General features: G+C 37.3%; 1 protein-coding gene across 4 annotated transcripts in view; it reads right to left on the bottom strand.

Annotated features, from left to right (window-relative positions):
• LOC150081594 (cell division cycle and apoptosis regulator protein 1-like) overlaps positions 1–20,719 on the bottom strand; it is a 550,339-nt gene that overhangs the window by 17,407 nt on the left and 512,213 nt on the right. For all 4 annotated transcript variants that reach the window (XM_090380560.1, XM_090380561.1, XM_090380562.1 and 1 more), the window contains one exon: positions 3,371–3,625. In XM_090380560.1, coding sequence (XP_090236686.1) covers positions 3,371–3,625 — 255 coding nt within the window. The remainder of the gene's footprint in view (positions 1–3,370; positions 3,626–20,719) is intronic.

Below are 20,719 nucleotides of genomic sequence, written 5' to 3'. Positions count from 1 at the left end.
CTTCCTGGACGCAGATCATCTTTGATGGACTCTCTATCTCACTTGAATTGTTTTGACCAGAATTTCACCTGGTACTGTGAAGGTGCACTTTTGCCATACACAGCCAACATTCTTTCATGAATGGCCTTTGGCCCATTTCCTTCTTTGGTGAGAAACTTGATGACTGAATTTCAGCAATTTCAGCAAATTTCAGCAATTTCCAATTTCAGCAAATCCATAATTTGATTCAAGTGCTTTCCTTCTTTCTGTTACAGAAGCACAAACTAAAAGCATAGTGGGATCAAAATTTTAATATGATTCAAGTTGAGATGTGTAGGAACATGATAAATCATGAATCATTGAAATATAACTGTGGGAAGTACCTTGGGTAGATAATTTATTGAACACCCCTCGCATAACCCATCTCGATTGGCCTCAAAATTCACCTGACCTCAAACATGAGGTATATGGATACACAACTGTCATCTATTCCAACACTGTGGAAAGCCTTGTAGGAGCATGGCTACAGATCCCTATGAATGTCTTCAGACATCTCATGGAATTAATGCCTAGGCAAATAGCAGCTGTTATCTGTGCAAATGGTGGTCCAAACACAGTATTAGGTTTGCTGTCAATAATTCAGTGATCACTAAGTGTGTGTGTGTACCACAGAAGCTTTGATTATTTAACTAAGCCAGTCCTTGTTATATGTTTAGCACTATATTTGCAAACTTTTTCTTTCTAGACGGTGCCTCATTACAGATAATCTCAAATCTTAAGAGAAACTTTTCAAGAAGTTGAACAATTATTATCAAGCAAACATGGTAGTACCTTCTTCTCAGGAACATTGTTTTATTTTGAATTTTGGTCAGTTTGCATCATTCTATTAACAAGGTTTTTACATCATACAGTACAACACTTTCACAATGGATGGCACATGAAAAGTGTTGATAAAATGAAAGTTTTTAGAGAGAAATAGGAAACAGGCAGAAGAAATGTGTTACTCATGAATTTAATTTATGGAATTTAACAGCACACACAATTTGCAATTCAAAATAAACAATAAACAGTCATGTGAAAACAACCGTAGCAAAATGAAATGCATATGCTATATTGTAATGAACCTGAACATTGTAATGTTGGCTAGGCTAGGGCTCTTTTAAAGTATTTTAAACAACAAAGGAATCAGAATATCATAGTAAGTTGCCCATCAATCTGAGCTGCTTAATTTTGATCATGATGAATTATGAAGACATTACTGAAAAATTCTACTTATTTTGGTTCAAAAGAATATGCAGTGCACAAAATACAAAATATGTTTTTTTTTTTTTTTTTTTTTGATTTGGTAGTTGTTGGCGCATCGGCTTCTGTGGCCATATTGCACCTCCCAAGGTTTTTGCAGTACTTTGATCCAAGCCCGAGGCGGGAATCGAACCCGTGACCTTTGGGTTGCCGGGCAGGTACTTTACCCACTCGGCTAGCCCTGTCGGCTACAAAATATGTATTTTATACGGTGTGTAATACAGGTTGACTGTCACTAATCCGGCAGTGTTGGGACCTGTGGGGTGCCGGATTAGTGAGTTTAAGGGATCACCGGTGACTATTTTAGCACATACAGATTATCCAACAGCTAACCACCCCATCCTACCTTTACATTGATGCCAAGCTAGTTTAATGGTCTTGGCGCATTATAGCCTTAGTAGCTAATGCGCCAATAAAACCAAAACAAAAAAAAAAAAAAAAAAAAAAACCAAGCTAGTTTAAGAAAAAAATTCCCCAGGGACCAAAAAATATTTAGCAAATAATTTTATTAGTAATTCTAAAATAAATATTGTAATATCAGTGTTGTCGTTTTTTTGCTTAAAATATCAAGTGTCTTTTTTTATGTTGCATATGTGGCCGACATGGCCCAGTAGGTTACTTTATTTCTTGAGAAGCCGTGTCGGCCACATATGTGTGACGCTATTACGGCATACACATGAAGGTCGTTTGTGATTAGTTTATTGCATGTGCGGCGAGCAGTGCAATAAGACTAATTGCGATAAAATAAACCTTCAAACATCGCAATAAGTTTATCAGTATTGTTAGAGATTTTTTGAAAACAAGTTTGGTAGCGCGCTGTATCATCCATCATATTGTGTTGTGTTTTTCCGCAAGTTTGTACAAGTGTGTTGTAAAAAAAAAAATAAATAAATAAAAAAAAAAATCTAAAATGGAATGGCTAAATGAAAATTACTAAAATAAGAGGAACTGAGAGAAATTGCTGGAATTTACAATTAAGCAGAGTTAAACTTCTCACAGACACACCGCTGTTGAGTTTTTCAGAAGTTCAACTTTATTTGTTATGGACAATGCAGTGTTTGCACTTTACACCACGAGAAGCACTTCCTTTATGCATTTGAACCATGGCTGGGGCTAAATGTGAACAGGTTATAATAATAAATGCAGAAAAACAAGTGGGAATGGCTTTTCAGTATTTACGAGTTCGTGCCAACAGCTGATGCTGCAACCAACGCCACGACAACAGTAGCAGCAGGTTGGTGCGCTGACCCGGGAAATTTGAAATTATGTTCACGGAAATTATGTCTGAATTAGCGGAGGGAACCAGATTACCGGTGGCCAGATTAATGATGGTCGACCTGTACCTATGAAAGTGAAATAATATTTAGTGTAAATGGAGCCATGACTGTGTGTATGTATGCATTTTATATCTTCTAATTAAATTTCTATTAAATTGAACACAATTAAAAAAAAATATATCAATCTCAGGTATAACATCACTTGATTATAATGTCAAGAATATTGCAGTCTGCTCAATGGTGCTATAGCAGAGTTTCACTGTTTATGGTATTCCAGTGAGGGCTAGTTAATGTTGAAGTTGTTTAATAATTACTAAGTTCTGGTCAGAATAGTTAAAGTAATTAAATGAAACAAATAATTTATAAAATAAAATAAAGTCAAGAAAAATATAAATTAATAAAGTTAAAAAAAAAAACCAGCAAAATAAATGTATCACAAGCCTGAAATGAAAGCATAATGACAGATAAAATAAATTAATATCAAAGGTGCCAACAATGGACAGGACAAATAAGTTTTCACTTCTCATATTTTCAGGGGATACATGTGATAACTAATTTAGAGACAAAGCATTTCTGTAATTAAGATCTTTAGTGTTGAGAGCCAAAGAGAATGGTATAGTAATATGAAGACTACCAGCATTTCGCTGTCTCACCAGCGAAGGTGCAGCCAGTACCTTTGCTGGTGGTAGTGGTGGTGTTCAAATTTAGATAACTATATTAGAATTATAGCAAGTTAGCTAATATTTAAAGAATTTAATTTTATAGTACGTCATTCATAAAAAAAAAATATTCTTATAGTATCAATAATTTACCAAGTTCATCTTCCAGCTCTCTGACCATCCGCTCAGCATCAGCACGGGCCTTCTCACTGCGCTCGAGCTGCTGTAAAAGTTTCCCAACGTCAACTATAGCACCCTGATACCTGATGAGAGGTAGTTTATAAATATTGCCATCTTTAGCCTCTTGCTGACCATTTTCTAAAGCAGCATTTTGTTTGTTTCCATTTGGCTTAATTTCCGGATGACGTTGTGATACAGACTTGAAAGCTGGCAAGTACCGGCGATTTCCTTAATAATAATAAAAAATGTACAGTAAATATTTATGCAATTCATAAAAAAAAAAAAAAAAAAAAATCAAACATGTTGGAAGGATGACAGATTATTCTGTCAATCTATCCTAGCTCAAGTCTTTTTGCAGTTGTTTTATGCTTGTTTTATAATCACCAAGCACACACACATAAAGGGTGATTCAGGAGAAATAGTAAATATTTTGGGAGGTTATAGTATTGATTATTCTAATAAAAAAGTTCATATAAACATGTGTCCAATTCTCAATGGATACGGAGATACAGCTGTTTAAAAGTGGAGTGCACAAAGCCATTATGAGAGGTATTAAAGAACGATAAATGACTTATTGTTTGTATTTATTTATTTATTTTTTGAATAATACAAAACACAAATAATTCACAAATTTTTTACAGTTCACAATAAATGTATGAAAATCCCACCACCAATCTCAATGCACCTTGAACTCTTGTTGTAATATGACGTGTTGTTCTTCTGAGGTTGCCTGGCATTCCTTTATGAGGGCAGCAGTATTCCAAATGTGAGCGAGCAATTTGTCTCTTGTATTCACCTTTTCTTTGTGTACTATGCTTTTCATCCATCCTCACAAACAAAAATCTAACGGAGTGAAGTCTGGAGACTTTGGTGGCCAATGAATGGGACGACCACTGTGGCCGATCCACTGTTCAGGGAAAGTTTGATTTAGATATTTTATCACCAGACGGGTATAATGTGCAGAAGCTCCATCATGCTGAAAGTATATACCAATCTTTATAGCTAAAGGAACATCCTCCAATAGTAGTGGAAGTTTGTTTTGCAGAAATTCTAGGTAAATGGGCTCTGTAAGACAATTTTGTGACACATTTACAGAGAAGCGATGTTGAAAATTTGTTTCTACAGTGACATGTGGATTTTTGTCTGACCATCTATGAGAGATACGGTGTTGTTGATACTGTCATGGGTGAGATTAGCTCATTGCTGAACAGCATTAATGGAATTAATTGGTGATTATCATGGGTGAGATTAGCTCATTGCTGAACAGCATTAATGGAATTAATCGGTGATTACTATTTACCCAACAACAAAATTCCAACTGTTTGGCATCATCTCCTGGTTGAAGGTGTTGCACCCGCTGTATGTGAAATGGATACAAGGTGTGCTCATGTAATGTTCGCCATACTGTTGTCTGTGGAACACCATTATGTGTAGAAATTCTTCGTGTGCTAGCAGTAGGACTACGTTTTACTAACTGAAGAATGTGTTCTATTTCATCCACATTTTGTTCATTTGCATGTTCAGAAGAAATATGAGCTGGGAATTGTACCAGTTTCATGCAGTTTGGTGTAAGCACACTTGAATCCGGTATCCTGTGATTGGTAAACCGTCGATGGTATTTTCTACAAGCAGCAGTAGCACTTCCACCACAAAAACCAGACACAAAACATCATATCAGCATATTCAGCATGTGTGAAGATGTGTGGCATTCTTAACACTTCTAACACCAAACTGCATCAGGTTATAACTGCTTCTTGGTCACATCTGATTCAGGGAACTGTGTGTGTGTGCCAGTTTCAAACAGCTGTATCTCCATATCCATTGAGAATTGGACACATATACCAATGAATTACATGGACTTTTTACTCAGAATAACCAATACTATAAGCCTCCTACAATATTTACTCTTCTCCTCCTGAATTACCCTATATATACACACACATATATAATCTTATAGAAAAATAGAATGTAGAATGAAGAAGCTGTTGGTATATGCATGGGGGGGGGAAGAAATTAAGATTTAGATATGATTAGATAAGCAGTATTACGATAACATGAAATATGGATCAGGGTCACTGCTAACGCAAAGATACCCTACAACCATAATGTATATATAAAGAATTATTATTATTAGTATAAAATATAGTAAGTAGATATTTAGACTAATGAAAATACGGTGTACCCTGGGAGCGATATACGTGTTGACCGAAAGGGGGGGGAAAGATAGGAATCGTAATTAAAAAATAATAAATATAACAATGGAAAAAATAAACCAAATGGAATTTTGATGAGACGACCAAGGTGGAAATAGCATTGTGGCATCATTCATAATTTTAGTGTCTTCTACAGAAGTCATCCACCAAAATAATGAAAAAGACAGCAATACTCTTACTTCTGTTTCCGACATGCTCTGTATGTCAAGGTACACGTGCGAAAAACCACGTAGTAAATCTAATATAAATTTTGAATATAATTTAGAATAAAGTTAGCCAAAACAAAAATGTGTTGATAAAGTAATACATACAGATCATGGATGACCTTACAGAAGTAAGTAGAACGCTATGAAGGTGGAAATACCAAAGACAAAGGTAAGGAAAATTCGAATGACGGGAACTTACCGCTACTGGTCAAACTGACAGAAAAGACTGTTGTCAGAGGATTACCAGTGTATTTATGCTTGGGCACATTAGCAGCGCCTAGCGTTAGACCAAATTTCGGTGTATGTTTGAGATGAAATGAAATGAAATTACGTGGGCAGTGAAAACTATGCTAGGATTAAGTACATGATGCTCCAACTGCCCAGGATAGTAAGAAATATAATAGCTGACAAAGTAGCAATAGAAGGCAGCTAAACTTTGTTAAGGCGAAAAATAGCTTGGGTAAAGTTAGAAAAATAGAGCCTTGGTGTTGCAGTCGATAAACTAATGGCACACAGGGCATAAAATGTAGAGGTTAGCAAAGTAAAAAGATGATTATAGTAGAAATATGTAGTTTGGCTAGGGTGGTTCGGGGGTTGCAAACCCGTTCCTATAGTTAGGACCCTGAACGAATGTCTGAGAGTTAGTGCATCATGTATTTAAGTCAGTTGTGTTAAAAGTGGTATAATTGAATACAATTAAGCTATAATATTCACATATAAATAAAGTTATTTATATGTATTGTGTATTGTATTTACACTATATATACACTTGATATGTATGGGCATAATTATATGTCAATAATGCTGTTTATATTAATCTCCTTAAGGTTCTTGTGCCTTAGTATGTTAAGGGCTTTTATGATATGATGGCGCAGATATGCTATAGGAAAAAGATTGTTTATCAGTTTCCTGTATAATATTCTGATGTTATCAATGGCTGTTTCATTATCGCTGCATATGGTTGCTATTCTGGTGCATTGTGCCAGAATAACATTGGCATGTACCTGTTTGGAAATATTTGAATTCCATTGTGTGAGGTTTACTATGCTAAAGTTGAATGCTTCACGTTTGTTGTATAAATTGATGGAGGCTATGTCATTCTTTAACTTAATGTCTAGATCCAAGAAATGGGCTGCTGTATCAAAGTTGTTTGTTTCTTCCAGTATGAGTTCGTTTGGGTATAAATGTCCATAATCCTTGATGAAATTCGGGCTGTTGATCACTATGAAGTCATCTATATACCTATATAGGATAAGGTCCTGTGGAAATGATGTTTCTGACCAATATAGATATAGGTTAGCAATTATGCACAAGGCTGGGCTGCCCATAGGTGTTCCATTGGTTTGTTGATACACTGTATCAACAAACCAATGGCACACCGTCACATATAAAATTATTGGAGATACATTGGTTCAGTATGTTGATCCAGTAATATGTGTCTTGCAGGATATATAATTCTTATATTTAGCATAGATTTCTTTGAGTACAGATTTTAGATTGGTTTGATTGATACTTGTAAATAGGCTGTGGAAATCAAATGTTTGAATATTGTTGACTTTATTATTCTGCAGAAATTTTAATACCGGTAGGTTGTTGCCTATGATTCTGCTGTTTTGTATGTTATGCAGCAGTGGTTGCAATAGTTGTTCTAGTGTTTTTCCAGGTTTGTGCACAAGTATTTTTGCAGGAGGTTATGAACCTGAAACCTATGGGTTTTTTATGAAATTTTGGAATGAAGTATATATAAGGCAAGTTGTAATTGTTCAGGTTCAGCTTTAGTTTTTTATTGAAGGCTATTAGTTTTTTTGTAATGCTATTGCAGGTACTGGATATAGGTTTGTAAGTATTGCTGGAGTTAAGTTCATTTGTCAAAGTTTGTGCATAAAAAGATTTGCAAATGAATGCAAAGTTGTTTGCAGCTTTATCTACAGGTGTGATTATGAAGTCTTTGTGTATTTCTAGTAGTTTTTGCTTTAATTTAGCTAAGTTGTAGTATTTATGCTGGTTATATATATTTGAATTGGGTAAAGCATATTTTTGCTAGAATAGAGTGAATGTATGGCTAATCCACATATGGTATGCTTCTGTAGGTGTGTTGTTTTTGTAAGCTAGTTGGAAGCAGTAGTTTACCAGATCTTGATATATCTGTTTATTGAAGGTGGTTATATTTAATTTGGTACATGGTCTGAATTTAAATCCTTGTGATAGTACATATCTGAGAATTGGGTCTGTAATTATGTTTAGATTACCAGTGATGATGTGTCCATAGTCTGGATCAATATATTGTTGCATGTTACTATGTTTGCATATGCAGTTGCTGGTGTCTGCAATATGGGATATTAAATTGGTAGCTATGGATTTGTAGTTACAGGCTAATAATCCAAAGGGTTTTTTGTATTTATAACTTACTTTTATATAACTTCGGCTGCCATTAGGAAGTAGATGATTATGCTGATTTATAAGTTTATTGATATTTACATTGTCCATGATCTGGCTATTGAAGTTCAAGATTATGATTGATTCATTATCACTTGTTGTAGTGCATTTGTTTTTTAGGTTGAATTTACAAATATTGTTTAGTATGAAAGAGATGTTTGGACTCAAAGTTGAAAGTGTGTATGAACTTGTGCAGTGCTCTCAGTATATTGTGTTTAGTACTGAAAAGTAAATTATGTATATAATGTACATCTATAATGTTTTTATCCCATTCTATAAGGGTGGTATAAAAATCGCCTAAAATAGGCTTGTGTTTAATGCTGGTACTTTTAGATTTTTTAGTACGTTTGTGTGGTTTATTGTGGAATTTAATTATATTGAATTTGTCATATATACAGCAGTCTGTTAATTTGTTGGTAATAATTTTATAGTTGAATTTATTATTTAGACCATATGGGTATAAGGTTTTTAGTTTTAACATAAATATTTCTTCTTGATTAGTTCTAATGTTAGTGTTACTGATCTGTGCTAGTATGGATATGTATATACTTTGTATAGCTGAAGATGTGAGCTTGAAAATGCAGAAATTCTATTTCTTGTTCTATATTGTTACTATTTCTAATTAGGTAGTTATTGATGTCTGATCTGTGTTGATTAATTCTCAGGTGTAATTTATTGCTAGTTTGTCCAACGTATTTTATGTTACAGGCTGGGTTATGAGGTATATAACATTACTAGTTTTACAAAATGTAGGTTTTGATGCATCATTTGTTATATGTTGTGGGTGCATGCAAGGACAGGTTAAACATAGTTTATTTTTGCAGGTGTTGAATTTAAGGTTATGGATCCCATATTTATCTAAGTTAGAAGCATTAAATGCTGTTGTCCTCTGTATTGTGTGTGTTGAATGTGCATGTATCGAGTTATAATTGTGTTGCGGAATACAGTACAGAGCATGTGTACCAGGGGTCAAATTTATTCTACTCTGCCCATGTAGTATGTTATCATAGTTATCTGGCTCCATACATAAACAGGTTAAACATAGTTATTCTGGCATAATGCACCAGAATAGCAACCATATGCAGCGATAATGAAACAGCCATTGATAACATCAGGATATTATACAGGAAACTGATAAACAATCTTTTTCCTATAGCATATCTGCGCCATCATATCATAAAAGCCCTTAACATACTAAGGCACAAGAACCTTAAGGAGATTAATATAAACAGCATTATTGACATATAATTATTCCCATACATATCAAGTATGTATATAGTGTAAATACAATACACTAGGCCTCTGTGGTGTCTTATAGCCTGGAAAACTCGTACCCACCAATTGGCCTAACACAGTGTATTTATCCTGTAATTACTTTCAAGCCTAACTTTATTTATATGCGAATATTATAGCTTAATTGTATTCAATTATACCACTTTTAACACAACTGACTTAAATACATGATGCACTAACTCTCAGACGTTCAGGGTTCTAACTATAGGAATGGGTTAGCAACCCCCGAACCACCCTAGCCAAACTACATATTTCTACTATAATCATCTTTTTACTTTGTTAACCTCTACATTTTATGCCTGTGCACCATTAGTTTATCGACCGCAACACCAGGGCTCTATTTTTCTAACTTTACCCAAGCTATTTTTCGCCTTAACAAAGTTTAGCTGCCTTCTATTGCTACTTTGTCAGCTATTATATTTCTTACTATCCTGGGCAGTTGGAGCATCATGTACTTAATCCTAGCGTAGTTTTCACCGCCTACGTAATTTCATTTCATTTCATCTCAAATATATACCGAAATTTGGTCTAACGCTAGACGCCGCTAATGTGCCCAAGCATAAATACACTGGTAATCCTCTGACATAGTCTTTTCTGTCAGTTCGACCAGTAGCGGTAAGTTCCCGTCATTCGAATTTTCCTTACCTTTGTCTTTGGTATTTCCACCTTCATAGCGTTCTACTTACTTCTGTAAGGTCATCCATGATCTGTATGTATTACTTTATCAACACATTTTTGTTTTGGCTAACTTTATTCTAAATTATATTCAAAATTTATATTAGATTTACCACGTGGTTTTTTGCACATGTACCTTGACATACAGAGCATGTCGGAAACAGAAGTAAGAGTATTGCTGTCTTTTTAATTATTTTGGTGGATGACCTCTGTAGAAGACACTAAAATTACGAATGACGCCACAATGCTATTTCCACCTTGGTCGTCTCATCAAAATTCCATTTGGTTTATTTTTTCCATTGTTATATTTATTATTTTTTAATTACGATTCCTATCTTTCCCCCCCCCCCTTTCAGTCAACACGTATATCGCTCCCAGGGTACATCGTATTTTCATTAGTCTAAATATCTACTTACTATATTTTATACTAATAATAATAATTCTTTATATATATATATATATATATACAGGGTGATTCACTACCCTTGCGACAAATTTGCAGGAGGTGTAGGGGGCACAAAGACGAATCGGAATCACATAGCATTGCAGGGTCCGAAATGCCTTCGTCATGCGGGAGATCGCGTGAACAAAGAAGCAAAGAAAAAGAACAGAAACAGCAACTCGTTATTGTAACAGAAATCATTTTAATGACAAGTTTTACATTGGCAAAAAGCCATGCTACAGAGGTGTTCGAAAGTTCGACCAGAAGCAGTCACACAGGCTTCACAGCGCCGCTGCATGGAATCCCTAACGTTCTGGAAGATTCCTGGCGTGTCTCGAATCTCCCTGGCAGCTACTGAGATGCGAGCGAGGAGGTCTTCAACCGAATTAACGGGGGATCTCGCACACCAATGTCTTCGTTTGACCCCAGCAGAAGAAGTCCAGGCATGATAGGTCCGGCGATCTAGCAGGCCAAAAAACCGGACCACCATGACCTATCCAATGCTGTCCAAATGTAACGTTTAGGTGTTGGCGGACGTCATTGGTGTAATGTGGGGGAGCCCCATCATGCTGGAACCACATTGAGCGGCACAACGACTGAGGAACATGTGCTTCTTCAATAAGTTCGGGCAGGACTTGCTGTAGAAAGATCAAGTATGCCCTACCGTCCAGACGAGGTGGTCTGGATGGTAAGGCATACTTGATCCAATGAGGTGGTCTCCAACAATGCCGGCCCAAAAATTGACAGAGAAACGGCGTTGAGTTGCACGTGTTCGCGTACCATGGGGGTTCTCCAAAGCCCACAAATGGGCATTATGTTGATTGAAGGTTCCCTCTCTTGTGAAACTTGCCTCATCCGTGAATAATACGGACGCAGCAAATGCGCTGTCTGCCGCACTCTGTTGAAGAAACCAAGTAGCAAAAGTCCTCCGGAGTGAATAATTAGAAGGGTCCAACGATTGGACTCGTTGCAGATGGTATGAACTCATTTGGTTTGTTGACAGTATCTTCCATACAGTGAATTGGGAAATACCCAATCGTTGGCCTATCGCTCAAGTACTCATACTCGGATTGCCTTCTGCAAGACGTAGGACATTCTCCTCATTGTCTGGCGTCCTCGTCATTTGCTCTCGATTCATGGTACCTCTCGTGAAACAACCAGTCTCACGTAACCTTCTGTGCACACGTGCGAAAATCGTATGATGAGGAGCACGCCTGTGCTGCGGGAAATGTTCCTGGTACAAGCGCAGAGTGGTGCGCCCATTACAGTCCGCAGCTCCATACGCGAGGTGCATGTCGGCCAGTTCAACGTTTGAATACTCGTCCATTCTACTGCCTCGGGAACCGTTTCACAAATGCTGACCTCCAGAGGGATCGCTGTTCACGTGACCTCCCGTTCAATGTCCTCTACCGCATGACAAAGGCATTTCGGACCCTGCAATGCTATGCGATTTGTCTTTGTGCGCCCTACACCTCCTGCAAGTTTGTCGCACCAGTAGTGAATCACCCTGTATATATGAGTTGGAGCAAAAAGTTTCCTGCCTGGTGTTGTTGTGGTCATGTCTGATTAATTTGTAAATAAATGGAAGTGTTATGTCACAGTTCAAACTTCCACCAACTGATGGTGGTGCAAAGATTGTCCACACTGAAAGGCTGCATGTAACAACCAGTTCTGTTAGCAGCTTTAACATTCCATGTCGTGACTTTGCAATGGAGCAAACAATCAACTTTGCTTTAAATTGGGAAAATCTGCAAGAAAAATGAATGAAATATTAAAAACTAGTTATGGTGATGAAATGTTAAGTTGTACCAGTGTGTTTGAATGATATAAGCAGTTCAGAGACAACTGTTACATTTATGATCTAAGAAGTGGACATCTGTCAACATCTTGAAATGAATAGAGTCGCAAAAGTTCGTTAAGTTGTGGCAAGAGACTGTCGCTTGACCTTCGGAATGATGGCTGATGAGTTGGATATGAATAAAGATAAAATTTGCGAAATTTTGGATGAAGATTTAGGGAAAAGAAAGGTCTGTGCAAAATTTGTGTTGCACAGCCTCATGGATAAATGAAAAGATTATTAAACGAAGACTTCACTCAGACTTGTCAAAACAATCCTAATTTCCTCAAATGTATTGTAAACGGAGATGTTTGTTTAGTGCTTCAGTACAACCCAGAGACAAAGTGTCAGAGCATGGACTTCAAAATCGTCAACAAGGTTCAAAAAATTTTGTTTAAGGACATCCAGGATAAAGATGATGATGATGATCATGTTTGTTTGACAAAACAGGGTGTGATTCACAAATTGTACCTGACAGGAAGAGAGTGAATGCTGAATTCTATGTACAGCTGCTTCGAAGGCTACAAAAGTGCACTTCCCGGGTGAAGCCACAAGAGAAATACAGCTGGTTCTTCTTGGATGACACTAATCCTGCCCATTCTGCACTTTTTGTGAAGACATTTCTTATGAAACATGGCACGGTACTGATTAACCATCCACCCTACTCTCCCAATCTAGCATCACTGGACTCCTTCCTTTTTCCTAAGGTAAAAACTGCTCTCAAAGGAAAGAGATTTCAAGATGTTGACGACATAATCATTTCCTTTACAGGAGTGAGAGAGATGTCAAAATGTGCTGGTTGAAAGGAAAACTGATAATAAGTGCAAAGTTGAGGCAACAATTATTCAGTAAACTAAGCTGAAAAAACAGAATATTATCTAATAAGAATGTTTTCCACAGTTAGAAAGTTAAAAAGTTTCAATAGTTGTATTTAAAAATAAATGGGAAAAGAATTTTTAAATGAGTTCTAATGGTTAATGTCATTGGAGTAAATGTTTAAAGTTCTAAAATAGTACTTGAAAATTTTAATTAAGTTTACTTGGTGTCCACCATCATTCCATGTCTATAGCTATATATAATTTAAAAAATATATAGGATTTTATATGATGATTGAATATCTTGACATGCATAAATTAATATTAGCATAATGAGGCAAGGAAGCAAATTTACATAGCATCAGGCAAAAAAAAATAAAATAAATAACAATACAATTATCTCCTCTCAATATAAATTTATGTTCCTTTGTAATGAATTAGACAATACTTTGTAATGAATTAGACCATCATAATGAATATTAGAAACAGTAATGGGCCAAGAACCAAACTCTGTGGGACCCCAATCATAATATGAGTCTATGAAAAGGAGTGGCTATTTATAACTACCCTGTCTCCTAGTAGTTTAATAACTACTAGGAGACAGGGTAGTAACTCGCTCATTATACTATATTCTTCTAATGTATAGCAATTGTTCATGCAGAACTATCAAAAGCTTTACTGAAACCTAAGTAAATGATAAGTTATTACATTTTTCATTTTGTTATTGGCAACCCCATAGTAGCCAATTAGTTCAGTCAAATGAGATTTGCTCTTAACAAAGCTATGCTGCAATTCCCTTTTAATTCCTTACCTGTCCAGATGATCTTGTATTTCATCATTAACCAAGGACTCCATAATTATCTCTGGCATAGAGGTCAAACTGACAGGTGCATAGATGCCATTTTACCATTTGAGCGACTTTTACAGGGATGGGATATACTTAAATAGGAGTGTAAAAATATTTGCTGATTCTATTGAGGCAGTGTTAGGTAGGATGGAAAACTGCTACCTTGGGTGAGGATACACAGACTAATAATTTAAAAGCAGCGACAGACAGAGGTGGTGCTTCTAACAGAACATGCATCAACCTGGAAAGCAAGGTGTCAAAGATTTTAAGACCTCCCGAAGGGTTCCTCACTGAACAAGCAAAAACATGAGCTGTGTTAGAATCATTGAGAATAAAAACAGTTGCATGCATACTTGCATATACACTAATGCCAGGAACATAGTAAATTAATGTGATGAATGTGAAGTCTTGGCTAAGTCAACAAATGTGGACATGGTATCACATAAGGGATAAGAGAGTAGAATTTGAATATTGGGAGAACAACATGTAGAGAAAAGACAAGCAGGGCAGGAAGTGGGGTTATGCTCTTAGTAAACAAACACATAAAATCTAAGGCAGTGCATCCTGCTGACATGGGTATCCAGTGCACTTTGGTGTGACATAAACAGTAGGAAAACAAATATGAGGGTATTAGTGTGTTATAAGCTAAACGAACGTAACGGGTATAATGAACAACTGCACAAACGTAGAGTGGACCAGTAAATCAAAGTGGGGAGATTTTAACTTTCGAAATATTGAGCAAAACTTGAAGAAGTTGGACAGTCATGCAGTAAGAAGGCTTTTGTGGATTTATTGGTTGACTGTTTTCTACACTGGCATGTTAAAGAGTCAAGGAGAGAATCCAATACTCTGGATTTCATTATCACAAGCAACTTTTTTTGCATTAAGAATAAGCAGATAAAAAAACATAATGGTGGCAGTTATTACATTGGACTGATGTGAGATTTACATAAGGTTGTAACTATTGTCAAGGGAAAAAGTAAGCGAAGGGCTTTGGCTTTTGCAAAGGTGATTACAGAGGTCTAAGAAAGCTTTGAAATTCTATGCAGCATGAATAATTGATGTGTTACTAACAGCAAATTCTAAGTGGGGAAGCATTCAGGTATGTAACTGTTGAAGCTACTAGGCTTTTACTACCATCTGAGAGAGACTGTTCAAGTTTTAGAACTAAATCGATTCAGGTGAACTGATGAGACTAGTGACACAGAAGAAAAATGCATGAGATGCATATAAATTATAAGGCAAAACAGAAGCCTACATCATCAGATATTAACCAGTCTACAATCAAGTCAAAGAAGGTTATATAAGCTAAGGCAGATTACAAGCAGTCTCTGGCAAAGAATGCAAAGAAAAACAAAGGCTTTGTTACTGATGTAACCACGAAGGAAAGGAATTAATCACTTTGTCCACTAGATATGAATGGTTTAACTATTGATGATCTTGCTAAGGTCGATACAAACTGAATAGGTATTTTGTATCTACAGTAACCCCAGGGGCTCACATCTGGTGAGTATGGGCTTGGCACACCCAGGGTCCTGAGCTGGATATTATCATTCTTCTTTTTCTTGGTGATTCCCTTTTACTTCTCTCTCGGGGTAATTCAAAAAAATTGGCTGGTGCAGCATAAGCCCCAGGCTGTCTTGCATCATATGGCTAATAATAATAATAAAAAACAACAACTAATAACATTAGTCCACGAAGAGTTGTGTCCACTGATTATCATTCCCTGTGTTCTCCCAATTAATCATTGCTTTATCCATTGTAGCAACTTGCCCTTAATGTCACACTACTTCAATTTGTAAAGTAGTCTTTCATGTGCAACAGTATCAAAAGTATATGACATCAAAATTATTTTTTGTATCTAGTTCCTTTGCAATAGGGCTTACAATACTGACATTCCGAGTTCCTGAATACCGGTCATTTTTTTTTTTCAGGATTTTAAATACAGTAAACCCTCGATTTAACGGACTAATAGGGGAGAAGGGGGTGTCCGTTAATGTTGAAAGCCTGTTAAATCAAATGCAACCTGGGAGGGGGGGGGCATTTTTTATTGTTCTTAATGTAAAAAAAAAAAAAAGCTTAATACAATATACAGTACTGTACAATATAAAATTATGTTGCAATTTGGCTTTTGATTTACTGATATCAGATCCGGGGATATGCGGTGGTCATTTCCTGACCTTTCCGCATCCTTCGTATTTGGTGGTCACGGGCTCGAACCCCGGTCTAATCAAGAAGCGTGTGCTATGCACTGCTCCTGCCCACCTGGCTATGGAGGCACCTCGGTAGACCTGCATTTTAGTGTCCCGAGTCATATTCAGCTTGCAAGTCACCACCTGCTCTTATCTGTTATCTGGGAAAACAGCTATTTGAACATGTTTTCAGAAAGAATAAAAAACAATTTCCTGAATTTGATTATAAAAATAAAAGTCAAGATTAATTTGTATATTACTGTATTATTATTTGTCTGGTGCATTAAATCCAAAATCCGTTATATCGGGGTCCGTTAAATCGAGAGTTTACTGTACCGGTATTGATACAAAAATAACAGTTTTTTGGTACTAATTTAAAAAATAATTGTTTATGATTTATGCACATAAAGGTTACAAAATCGACAACAATAAATCATTAATATCAGAGAATGTGTAACAGAGGGATTGTTATACACAATACAAATGCAACGGTAACCTGAAAATGTCATGAAACTAAGACATAAAATCTTAAAAATATATTTCTCTTAGTATTTACTGCGTGGAAGTAGGCCTGGTAGGGCAATTAAGGAATATGGTGAACAATGGTATGGCAAGTGAGGAAGGGTTAAAATTAAAAGCTTCTGAACAATAGTTTATTCCCTCTATTACACTACTACTTGAGGATGCAACACTTACTGCATTTTGGGAAAGGGCGTTGGTATGGGGCAGTTCAAATGTATTATCAGCAGGTGATCTAGAGGTAAAAGATGAAAGAGTTTTGTTGTGTGGAAAAAACAGAATGTTTTTCCCACCACACATAAATGAAAAGGAAATATATAAGGTTATCGCGCCAAAAGAGTGGGTTGTGGTTGTTCAGAGGTGTTGCAGACTTGCAGGACTTAGCATTAGCAAAGGCACATGATGCAAGAAAGCAAGCTTATATAGCATCAGCCAAAAAAAAAAAAAAAAACCCTTATTTCACCCATCCACTCGCTCCAACTTAACTCGCTTGACTTGCAGTGGTAGTTCTGAATTCAGTTCGAGTCCAGTACTGGGAGTATCCAGCTATATAGTGAAGAGGTCCGCTGGGCATGTTCCTGTGCTAGAAGTTAATCCGGAAGCTGAGTAACAAGCCGGTCAGATAGTGCCCTGGCTTCTTCTACTACTGCTATGGTAATTTCCTTCAGTAATAACAGAGAACTGTTCCTGAAATAAGACAGTACTGGAAGAGCTATACGGCAGAATTCAACTAAGAATAAAGACTTCACTGCACTCCGTGGAAGGAATCCCACCATGAAAGAGAAGGAAGGCTTTCCCACTCAGGTTACCGGCCCAGCCACGGGGAGGCAGGAGTAATGGCACGAGTGGCCAAGCGGTTGTTAGGTTAGTTGGGTTAGTAACTCTAATAAAATTAAAAGGAAAGTTGTCTTTTCTTTCCTGACTTAACTTACAACTTGTAAGATGATGTCTACAGTGCTTTTTTTAAGAACTTAAGAGAAACTAACGGGGAACTTAAAAGAAGAGTGATTCCTTTAAAGGAGAACGCTTTGAATTGCTTTATAGAGCTCAGAAAATCGCCTGGCCACAGAAAACGCATGGCATCCGGGGCCTGATAGAGGCGGACTGGCCATAAGCCTTACCGGAGAAACCCCAGTGGGCCATAGGTCAGTGTGATTTTGGCCATAAACCATAGTATGAGGCCACTATAAATTTTCCCGGGTAAGAATTTTTGACCCAGTCCGCCTCTGTTTATCGATATTGCTTTTCTTTTTCTCTCTGAATCTGTAGTGTCTTCACCAGGACGCTTCCTTTTCACACCTTTTAAGTATTTTCCTCATTTTTAGGGAATAAGGCACAATTACAAAATGAGGAGGCATGTTTGATACACATAAACAAAGCTGCGCGCATGTGTAGCAAATGAATAAACAACACCATAAAGGCAGAGATTAACACCTCACATTTTACTAAAGCACATTTCTAGGGGTTACTACCATAAAACAATAAAAACAATTTCCAGTTGCGCTTCTGCTAGTGGAATCTGTTATAAACTGGTAGTAAACTCGATCTAACTGCATTTGCAATTATACCGATAGCTGGAATTGTGTGGGTTTTTACGTTATTATGGTGAAATGTGTTTCCCCTTCACTGATATAAAAAACATAAATACATTTTCAGACTCTTCTCTTCATTTCCATCGTGATGCGTTCGGTTGGGGTTAATTCTGGGTTCGACTGCCATTTCTTGTAAACACAAAGGCGAATCGTGCATAAGCGAATTCGGTTCGTGTTATATAAGATATCGTTCCCCTATTTATAAATCGTGTATGATCGAATTCGTGTAGTGTGAACATGTGTTATACGAGGACTGACTGTACTGGTATTAAGATTTTGACCAGTGTTGTGAGCCCTACTTTGCAACCACATCATACACTGGTGTTCAAAATTTAAGGACCAGTCATAGGAGTGGCCTGGATATGGGGGAAGCATACCAAAGAAACCTTGTGAAGTACACAGAAACGATGAAGGAAACAACACCGACACAACAACGGTAACAAAATGGTACAGAGAGACTATTTAAAAATGGCAACACAGTACTGGCAGCCATGATACAGATGCATCACTGCTAAAGATAGAACAAAGGGAAGAGGTGGTCCTCAGTAGGAGATATGGCCACGCCTAATATCGATGCAGGCTTTGCACCCTCCCTGTCCATACTTAGAACAATGTTGTTGATAAGTTCTTGCGGTAGCATTGTGCATTCCCCTGTCAGTGCCATCTTCAGCTGGTGAACTTTCTGGTGGGTGTAGATGTGCAGCTAGGCGTCTTCCCAGAGCGTCCCATATGTGTTCAATGGGATTTAGATCAGTGGAATGGACAGGCCAATCCATATGAACAATGTCCTCACTTTCTAAAAGCATATCAACAGCTGCAGTGTGATGGGGTGTGGCGTTGTTCTTGTTGTTATTTGGTTTTTAGGAGCATTAGCAACTAAGGCCATATTGCTCCGGGGATATGCGGTGGTCATTCCCTGACCTTTCCGCACCCTCCGTATTTGGTAGCTCACGGGCTCGAACCCCGATCTAATCAAGAAGCATGTGCTACGCACTGCTGCTCCTGCCCGCCTGGCTACGGAGGCGCCTCACAAGGGGGGTGTGGCGTTATCATCCATAAACACAAACTCAGGGCCAATGGCACCTCGGGACAGATGCACGTGGGGAAGGATTACCTCAGTACAGTAGCCTGCACCAGTTAAAGTGCTGCCTTCCAGTATCTCGAGTTGTGTACGTCCATCCAAGATAACGCCACCCCAGACGAGAACACCTCGACTGCAATATCGATCCCTTTCCGTGATGTTTGCAGGGATGATATTGTGTGCCAACCTCTTGCCAGATTAGCTATGTCCACAATCGATGCTGAGACTGAATCTACTCTCATCAGTAAGGAGTACCTTAAGTAAAGATTTTGTGGTTGTATCCTTTAGAAATAGTGTTGGTCCTTAAGTTTTGCACATCAGTGTAGTATCCTGTCAAATTGGTCAGACAAGACTTCCTTTTAACAAACCCATGCTGTCAGCTTTACTGCAGTCTTGTCTAGATGATCCTGCAATACTTCTTTAACCAGCGGCTCCATTATTTTCCCCGGAAGAGAAATTAAAGTAAGAGATCTGTAATTACTTGTGTCACCCTTTGATCCCCCTTTGTGAATTGTGGATACACTTGCTCCAGTCCATGGGAACCTCCCCCAAACCCAAGGATACTCTCACAATTATGGCTAAGGGTCTGCTTACTTCCTTTGCTGCTTCTTTTAATATAAGTGGATAGATCCAATCTACCCCAGGTGCCTTTCTTATGTTTAACTTCAAAAATTTCTTTTCCACTTTGTCTCAGTTATTACGAAATCATTTAGCTTCCTGTTCGACTTTCATAAACTTCTAGCCTCCACTACTACGGAATTACTCATGTGTGAATGTAGTGGCAAAATACTCATTCAGGTTGTCAGCTATATGACAATGATCATCAATAGTCGAACCATCAACACGAAGGGGACAAATCTGATTCATCACCTACCCTGTAGAGTTTATATAAATAAAGAAGCCTTTGCTGTGTTTTTTTTGCATCCTTTGCCAAAGATTTCTCGTAATCTGCCTAACCACTTTTGTGACTTGATTACAGACTAGCTTATATCTACCATAGGCTTCTGTGTTGCCTGATAATTTATATGCATCCAAGCATTTTTATTCTCTGAATCTCATTAGTTTATCTGACCTCCATTTAGGCCTAAACCTTGAAGAGTATTTGGTATCAAAAGCCTAGTAGCTTCAATGATTAATTCCTTAAATGCTTAACATTTAGAATTTGTGTTGGTCC

The sequence above is a fragment of the Mastigoproctus giganteus genome, chromosome 8 (assembly GCF_048544385.1).
Source record: "Mastigoproctus giganteus isolate SK-2022 chromosome 8, ASM4854438v1, whole genome shotgun sequence".
Lineage (NCBI taxonomy): Eukaryota > Metazoa > Arthropoda > Arachnida > Uropygi > Thelyphonidae > Mastigoproctus > Mastigoproctus giganteus.
This window is presented reverse-complemented; position numbering and strand designations above follow the sequence as displayed.